Genomic DNA, 9227 nt, shown 5'->3' with positions numbered 1-9227 from the left:
AGCAGGTACATGCTCACTTCAATTCTAACAGTGAAATTATTTCAGTATCGTATTTCAGTTATATGTATGTAGACTATGTAAAATATGGAAACAAAAATAGGCTGGAGATTTTCTTTTTTAATCTGGCCATTTCAGTTTTTCTTAAATAACTTCAAAATGTGAAGCCAGTAGTTGAAAACTAAAGTAAGCACCACCATATTTCATGGAGGTATCCTTTGCTGTCCTCTTGTCAGAATGTATGCTTTTTAATTTCTCAAACAATGCAATAATACCATGAAAGTAATTGATTTAAACCCCAAGCTTTGTCTTGAAAAAAAAAGTATTTTCAAAAATTCTGTTGTAAGTAAAAGATTTTCATATATATATGTTTGTGAACATTTTTGTGTTTATTCTCACTTAATGAATACCTAAATTAATATTGCTTTGTTTGTTGAAGAACTGAAAAAAAAAGGTTGGGGATTTTTTTCAGGAATTGAGAAAGACATTTCTGTCAACAGCTGTAAACACTGAGGAATAAAGTACTCTATTTGAAATTATTTGAATGATCTGTCTCTATTGTGATTTGGATCCACTATCATAGGTTCCTCCTTTGTTTGTAAGAAAGAATTCCTCCTGGTGATTTACAGTAGTGATGAAACTTACTTTTTATGGTAATGAAAATAACATATATTTTGACCAAAATGGAGAAGGCAATGGATAACTTTATAGAAAAATTTTAACAGGCAAGATATGTCACAAATCTGGGATTTTGTTTGGGATTACTAAGGAATCTTAATTACATTTTATTTTACTGAAAAAAAAAAAAACCTAATATTGATCTATATGATCACTGCTTTTGTCCTTATATAAACTAAGGAAATATCCTCCAATTACTTCTCAAGTTTTATTTTATTACTTTCTGTAAGTATGAAAAAACCACAACTTGTTTTGTGTAAGACTGTAGAGTAGCTTTGCCATACAAATAGGAGTTTCACCTCTTGCTATCTTCCCTCACATGATTGAAGATCACTGAATGGATGCTCATTTCCCCATATAAACCCCAATTTAGGATATGGTATTTTGAGGTTTACTAGAAGGTAAAAAGTAACTCTTTAGGGTGCTACAGCTCTGCCTGTGCAATAGGCAGCATTAGCAGATGCAGCAGAAGCCTTGCTTAATCTCGGCTGCTGTGCTGTGAAATCTTTTCAAAATTAGCACTCTTAGCAAAAGTGATAAACTATGATAAGAAAGACTGGTGCTTTGTAATAATTGGAATAGTGAGTAGCAATACAGTGTTTGTACTGTGTCAACCACTAAAATACCAAACAAATACTCTGCAAATACCTAGCTGCCTAAGTTTTCCCAGGCACCACACCAAGGCTCAGAGAAGGTGAAGCTGGTCTAGAGACTGGTACTAGGTTAATGCTGCAGAAGGGGCTCAGATGGCAGTCAAGGAAGATCAATATAGGCTGTATAGATTTCTCTGTGATACAAAATCAGAGGCATGAAATGCAATTTTAATTTTTTTCTATTATAAATATTAGACCAAAATCTTACAATTTATATAAAGTCTTTACAATCTGTACACTTTTTCAATCTTCTCAGATAGCATTAAACTTTTTCAAGTTGCCATAGAGATCAGTTACAACAAATAATAGATACTGCTAGAACAAAAACATATTTTCAACACATATTTAAGCTAATCTAAAAGCAATTGTATTTAACCTGAATATGAACAGTAGGCCTGCCTTGTGAATTATGATATTTCCCAATCTATTTACTCTTATCTTTAAACAATCAGAATTCAGGCTTAAAAATAAATGGCGAATGATGCTTATTCTTTCTGCCTTCATGTAACTACAGCTGGGCCTAGAGAAGGAAGAGGTGAGTGTTTCTATTTCACTAACCCATGACAAGATGAATTTCAGTATCACTGTTTGGTAAGATGACTTTTAAACAGCACTCTTAATTGTCTTTTTTTCCTAACATAAAGCAGCTTGAAGATTAACATAGGCAAATGATTCTTTCTTTGTCAGTTTTAGCAGTTTCCCTGTAGTCAGGTTCTGCTGTTAAGTCTTTCATGCAGGAAAAAGAAGGTCCCAAAAGAAGGGAATAACAGCACTTTAGGGATTTTTAAAAAAGGGGGAAGGGGGAAATAACTGTTAGGGGCTTTGGGCAAACAGAATCTGAAGCTGAAGTTATCCAGGTATCAACTGACTTCTTTGAAGCAGAAAGTTTTCAGCACACATGAAGCACTGCACACTTGTTCCGTAAGACATTCCTGCAAACAGATCCCTTTTAAATCTTTCAGATTGAACAAGCGAACTTCACAGAGAAACAGTAATTAATAGCACTTAGGGCTGTAAAAATCTGTGGTCACTGCTCCCTTTGGAGTATTAAGTACCTAGTTACATAGTAGCCTTTGGGCCAGCTGCTGATGTTTAGGAATTTTCCTTTTTAACTACGAGGTTTTGTTCATGGTTTCCACACTCCATCATAGACAAAGTATATGTACACACACACAAATTCTATTCAAATCCAGAATTTAGACAACCAGTGAGCAGTTATCTTGGCTGTACAACAAGATAAGTCTTAGCTGCTCCTCTGGGGTATTTTTTAAATAACTGAAAATATATTCAACTTTTATCTTGTTTAATAGTTGTAGAAACAGACTTTTATTTGCCTGTTAGAGATGCACCTTGCTGTAGTTCCCTGAATAGAGGACAAAATCAAGAAGCTCACAGAAAATGAGCAAACGAAGATTGCAGACATGACCTGACAGCCACTCTGATTGCTTCACTGATCAAAGTGCAATTCCATATTACTTGTTAATTATTCAGGTTTAGTGTATGAGTTAAAAAAGCTGCAGTCTTCAGAGCTGGTTTTTTCCTATGCATTTCAGTTATTTACATTAATGTTACAGAAAACCTACTACTACTACTCTTTCCCTCCATTTATTTTTACTTGTACGTGGAGTTGCAAGCACAATCCAATTTCAAAACAAGAATTTTGAATCACTGAACTGGCAAGTAGTTTCAAATTAACTTTATAAATAAATCCATGTACTTGATAATGACTATAAATTGCGGATAGAATGTACATTTATGCCACTTTGAACACAAAGCACAAGGTGCTATTTTCATTGACTAAATTTCAATCTATAATGGACTTGGTAACCTAGAAGTGATGAGCATTAAGTGAACTTTGTTTTTGATTTGTGTGATGACAAATATCTGATAAATACAAGAAAGTTTTATACAACCCTTAAGTGTACAGATTCCCTTGGAATGCAAATGCAAATTTCAAACTGGCTATTTTGACAAGTAGATTTATCAGTAACATGAAAGACTCTTATTTTCTCTTGATAATATGTACACTTTGTGTCTTTAAGTTACCTCCCTCACACCTTTTACTATACATAATTTACAGACATAGGAGCACAGTCATCTTGACTCTTTATGTAAAGTGCATGTGAAATCTAGGAGAAAGAAAATGGAGAAATCTTGTTAAGAGCTCTGAAATATAGTAGCTATTGCACAGGGATTGCTGTACAGTTTCCCTCACAATATGGCTCTAAAGGTTCTGCTCAACATTGGCATCTACTTTGTCATGAGAGAAATATAATCAAGCTTGTCCCACATCTACTGTATGGGGACACAAAGTTACCTCTTAAGCCAAATAAATGGAATTCAATGTTCCAAGTCATGGCATGGGACACAAAAATGGAAGCAGTATTCAGTATCAAATCTCCACAGTCTCACCTCTGTTACCTTAATAAAGGTAAAGTGTTTGAACAGAAGACCTTCTAAAGCTCTGAAAGATGTTTAAAAAAATTGTCAGTTTATCTTAAAGTGTAAGGATCAATCACATATCATTAGCTCAGCTACTTATTTTAATGTTCTTGTTAATTTCTGGAATTAAATGTGACTGTTCACTTCATGTTTTTAATTGGTTTCAGCTCCAAGAAGGAATTGTTTTCCTTAATGTAGTTTTACTTACTCAGCTTTATCAAACCTCTGTTTCTATAAAACTGAGCGTGGGCCAAATTTGAGGTGACACAGCCTTATGAATAACTACTTTGTCAGAACATTTGTAGAGTAAGGTGTGCTGCTGGCAGCCAGGCAAGTCACTGGGAAATCAATATGGTCTTCAACACGAACAGAGACCTCAGCAGCACTCTCACTCCTTTTAAAAGCAAACCCAGAAGTTACTATTTTCATTGCACAGATAATGCTAAATTACCTTACAAGGTCAAAGGAATGATTTTATACATTTGGGAGTGCATATTTAAAAGAGAAATGCATTGAGTAAAGAGAACATCTTTGCTTAACATCCTTCAGATTCTCCCTCCATTTCACTTGGTAAGCAGCTTTATCACAGCCCCTCTTTCATTCTTCAGTCTTACATTCTTCCATTCCATAGAAGACTTTCCTCTCATCTGCTAGGAGCAGTCTCTGTCTTGTAGACTGTCAGCTACATGGTTTCTTTTCTGGATTGTGAGAGATTCGATGGTTTTATGTGCCTGTTCCAGTTGGATCTTTAAACCTTCATTGTCTGCCTTTAGAATATTCCTTTCCTAAACAAACAAACAAAAAAATAAACAGAAAATTGTATTTTATAGTGCAATTGTTTGAGGACTGTCTGGTTGTATATTTAGGCTGACTGCCATAAACATAAATTGGTCTGGCTCTCATCAGAACCAGTAAGTAACTTATCTGAATATTTCCACAGTCCCTGCTCTATCCTTTGTGTATACTCTCACAACTTTCCAGCAGCTGGTGTCTGAGTCATGTCCACAACCTGCACTTATCCACCCTTCACTGCACCTCTCATAACAACAGTAGTCTGGGAAAACAACACAGGTCACACTTTACCACTCTACTGCTGCAGAAACTGATGTACCAGAAGTGAAGCCATTAATTTATAATGTCATATGCTGTTTAATAACTGAGGTCAGAATCTGATGAGGGAACAAGGGCGAGTGTAAATTACAGGACTCACAAGAATGGGACATTTTAAAGAATGCATTTTTACAAGTTACACCCATGCTTCACATCCTTGTTGTGTTGAATATACTGCAGATTGAAAGGGAAGTGGTTTGTACTGGAAGACTGTCTTAATATTTGTCTTAATAAACCATTCATTTTTCATAAGACTTTATCAGTTTGCTTTATCAGCAACAAGGGGTATTTTGAAAGTTAATGTCATAATTCAAAGATTAGACTGTGACCCTGTTGTTAGACTGTTTCCATGTTGCTTCATCACAGAATAGTGATAAATATTGAGTAAAAAGTATGAAAATAAGTCGTTGTTCCTCATAATTATAGCTGGATCCACCCATTAGTTGCACTGTTGGGATTGTAATAGTCTCTTTAATCTGTCTGGAAAGGTGTTTCTACAAACCTGAATTTGGGCCATGTTTGAGGTGACACAGGAATAGCTATTTTGTCAGAACACTTTAGAGTAAGCTGAGACACAACTGGGCTGATGCAGGTGAAATCTAGCAAGAAGCATCATGTCTCCTCACAGCAAAATTTCTTGGTGGTACTTACATTTGTCAGTTGAACAAAAGCAGAGCTCCCTACCCTCCCTGCCCACATATTCTGTCACTTAGGGGAGCAGAGGCTACTAAAATCAGGAGGAAATTCAGAACTAGGTTCCTCATTTTATGGGGTAACATTCTGTCCTGAGTGATTGGATTATGTTCACATTCTAGAGCTGACAGGGATCACTGTGATCATAACAACAGCTTCAAAACCCTATACTAGCACTAAAATTTATCATTTAAATGAAGCATTGCTGAAAGTTAAAATGGCTAAGACTTTATGATGCCATTCATGGATTTTTCATTGCAATTAAACTGGCAATTAATTACACTGGAGTAAAGTGACACTTTCTTGCCCAGCTGCTCCCCCACACTTCAACCACTTGACCGTACTGCTGTGTAAAACAGAATTTGTTCCATCATGGAAATACCTGCTCCAGTTCCTGGTAGGAGGGTTTATAGCTGTGATGCTCCTCCTTAGTTTTCTGGCTGGAGTCCTTGTTTTCCCATTTAACAAATCCCTTTCTGCGGCCTAGAAGTGGGCTTGGAAATGTGGATGCTGGAGCTGCCTGGAGATAAGGATTTTCTGGCATCCTGTGTTCCTTCTTCTCTCTCCGCTTACGAGATACATCACCAGCCAGCAGTACAGGATCAGTCTGTGTACTTTTATGAATCACAGCTGGTTTCAGTCTCACTGAGATTTTCTGAGCTGAGGAACCCATGAGCATAATGGTTCGATCCTTGCTGTCTTCACTGTGCTCCACTACTTCTCCATTAGGAAAGGTGAATGATCCTTCTTCTTGTCCTTTAAAATATATATGGTATATTGAGGCAAGATCTTCTCCCAGTAAAGGAGAAACAGGAGGCATGGTAATTAGACATGTTATTAATAAATAAAACATTTATTCCTTACTAACTTTTACATTCATTGCTCTCCAAAACAGGTGTTATTAGAAGTTTCTCAATGTTGTGTCTCTTGAAACAACACTTTGCCCTGTCTCAGTAACATAAATACGGATCAGTAAGAAGAAAAGAGGTGTAGCCTCAAGGTCAGCTTGAGAAAAACTTTGACATGGGTAAGAGATGGTTATTATATAGTGTTGCAGCCATTTCAGACACAAAGATGCACATAATATCAAGAGAATAGGGGGGCATTGAGATCTACATATGTGCTAATAGGAAGCCTAAGGTGGAATCCAGCAGTATGAATCTTAAATACAACACAAAAGATTGATAATCAAAGTGGCAGGAAGCAGATTTGAAGAACTTTACAGGCAAAGAGCAGAAAAGAAATTAAAAGAAAAAGAATATGCTGAGAGTTGGAACATCAAAATCAAAGAAAAAAAAACCAGAAATATCCTGGTGTTTTCCAAGGATAACGTTCCTTTTTTGGAAGCCCATATAGTAATACACAGTAAGAAAATTTTATACAGCTTGTTTGATAGAAGAGAAATGAACAGAGGTGTGTAGATTTTTCATTTCTGATTCTGTGAAAGACAAATCTGCATTCTTATAGATTCAGCTACTGAGGTGGGAAAAAAAAGACAACGGGTTGTTAGTTTTCCTAACACAGAGGTATGCAGGAAAACTGACTTTATAAAGTCCACATTAAAATTTGAGTCAGCATTGTAACAGTGCAGTAATCAATGTTACAACTTGCTAAAAAGCAAGGCTTGCTTGTCACAAGATGAGAGAGTTAAGGAAGCCTGTCAGGTCTTGATGTCATAGCATCTAATTCTCATGAGAGTCTGGCAGAAGATATACTCATTTTTGGTGGCATTTTTGCACCACACATTGTGTAGTGTGATGAGAGATCTATCAGAAAGGGAGTCCATCCTTACTCAGCCTAGAGCAGGAATAGCGTTACTTCATACAAGCTAATATACACCTGGTTCTAGTTTTTACGTTGAAAGAACACTGCAGTTAACTAACAAAGCCTGAAAGGATGCTGTATAAATCAGATTTAAATGAAAAGGAGCAAAGGAAAGATTATCTACATATTTTGATATTTTCTCACCATGGAATTGTTCTTTGACTCCTACTGGGCAGAGGCTTGAAGCAAGAGCAGATGTTGGGCTGCTGTCTGCAACTGAAGTTTTGGGTCTTCTCTTGCACTCTATCACAACCAGGTCTTTGCATTGCTTGTGACAGTTCATTCCACAGTCTGTAAACAAAACAATGTTTGCGTGATTCAGTGCTCTGGTGTAGCATCTAAGCTAGGGTAGCTCTCACACTACTGCCTTCCTGGGAAGAAAGGAGCCTTCTTTGGTGTTCTCTATGTGCATTACCTGTAACAACATACATCTCTTTGTCATATATATCTGAAAGTTCTGTACATTAAATACAAAGTACAAAATGGCACCAGTCAGTCACAAAAGTGCTCTGACTGTAGGAGCTGCAAAGAAAACTGATACCTGTATGAGGAAGAAAACCGCAAAACAGATGTTGGCCAATGTGCTGCACAGTATTCACAGAGTGGTGGTGTTTGTGTCCAAGGGTCTGTCCCAAACCCTCTGAATTCACTGTTGTCTTGCAAAGTACTAGAGCTGTCAGTTACAAGCTCCTTCCTCTCTACATTTCTTGTGTCATAGATTCTTGAATTGGTATTGTCCTCCCTGGGAGGTCAGATTAAATGGGTCTGTAGATACAGCCATGGATCTTGGGATGATCACAGGTTTTTGTCATTCACTATCAAGTACGGATTAAAATTAACAAAGTATTTTAAGTACTTTACCTTTGCATCTGTATCCTTGTTTAATGACTCCCCATAGCTGAAATTCAAACAAACAGAAAGCCTACATATTAATATATTTCTCTGCATGTTTGATACCTCCAGATAAAAAGTAAACTAAAAGCTCCACTCTTTTATAAGATCTAAGCAAGTGCAGAGTATCTTGACTTCTAGTCGTAAGATCAAAATAGAACTATTTACTCCTTTGGCATAAGGTAAATAAAATATATTATGTGTGTCAATGACAAACAAAATGTCTTGAGCTACTCTACTGACTACTCAGCAGATCTGGCAGTTCCTCAAGAGGCTGTGGAGCTGGAGTAGATGGAGAATTCTTCTGTCTCAGCACCCCCGTCTGATCTCAGCTGAACACAAGATTGGTAGGACAGTCAGTTTTTATTAAACCTTCCATGCCACAGGCTGAGGTATGTCATGTCTGCACCAGGACATGAGTTCTAGCGGCCCCATGGAGTGGAAGGCTCTGCATTTGGAAGTCTTGCCTGAGACTGTTTTTGGTGACACAACCAAACCCCATGAAGTATGAACCATTTTTAAACGTATTAGCACTGCCAAGCGGAGAGTAAAGGGTACCTTAAACATTTACAGAGGCAGAAGTCTGGTGTTCTATATAACTTCACTGATGTTTTATATAGATCCATTTCTGTATATGACACAAGGCAATTATGACATAAAAAAGGGATAATTCCAAAGAACATTAACATAGTTTACTAAAAAGTAAGCTTACAAATCCAGCACAGTTGTCGCAGAAAGTGGGCCTTAAATAAGTGGTCTCTTGGAAGTTGTGAGCAAAGCCAAGTCCTAATTTGGAATAGATTGAGCTAGCCCTCATAAAGTAAGCTGTTATTTCATCCCTGCTAATCAGACCTTCCCTGGAAATAAACAAGAAAAGTTGTTTGTGAGACATATCTATATTGTTAAACGCATAAGGAGAATTAAACGTCTTTTTCTTCA

General features: G+C 36.8%; 1 protein-coding gene across 1 annotated transcript in view; it reads right to left on the bottom strand.

Annotated features, from left to right (window-relative positions):
* Positions 1 to 1475: 1475 nt before the first annotated feature.
* RASGRP1 (RAS guanyl releasing protein 1) overlaps positions 1476 to 9227 on the bottom strand; it is a 38280-nt gene continuing 30528 nt past the window's right edge. Inside the window, exons 13-17 of the mRNA XM_066321433.1 lie at positions 9001 to 9145; positions 8259 to 8295; positions 7542 to 7688; positions 5956 to 6329; positions 1476 to 4555 (exon numbers count right to left, since the gene is read on the bottom strand). Coding sequence (XP_066177530.1) covers positions 4421 to 4555; positions 5956 to 6329; positions 7542 to 7688; positions 8259 to 8295; positions 9001 to 9145 — 838 coding nt within the window. The 3' untranslated portion in view covers positions 1476 to 4420. The remainder of the gene's footprint in view (positions 4556 to 5955; positions 6330 to 7541; positions 7689 to 8258; positions 8296 to 9000; positions 9146 to 9227) is intronic.

This window comes from Sylvia atricapilla, chromosome 6, assembly GCF_009819655.1.
Source record: "Sylvia atricapilla isolate bSylAtr1 chromosome 6, bSylAtr1.pri, whole genome shotgun sequence".
Taxonomy (NCBI): Eukaryota; Metazoa; Chordata; class Aves; order Passeriformes; family Sylviidae; genus Sylvia; species Sylvia atricapilla.
The sequence above is the reverse complement of the archived record's forward strand: the minus strand, read 5'-3'. Positions and strand labels throughout refer to the sequence as shown.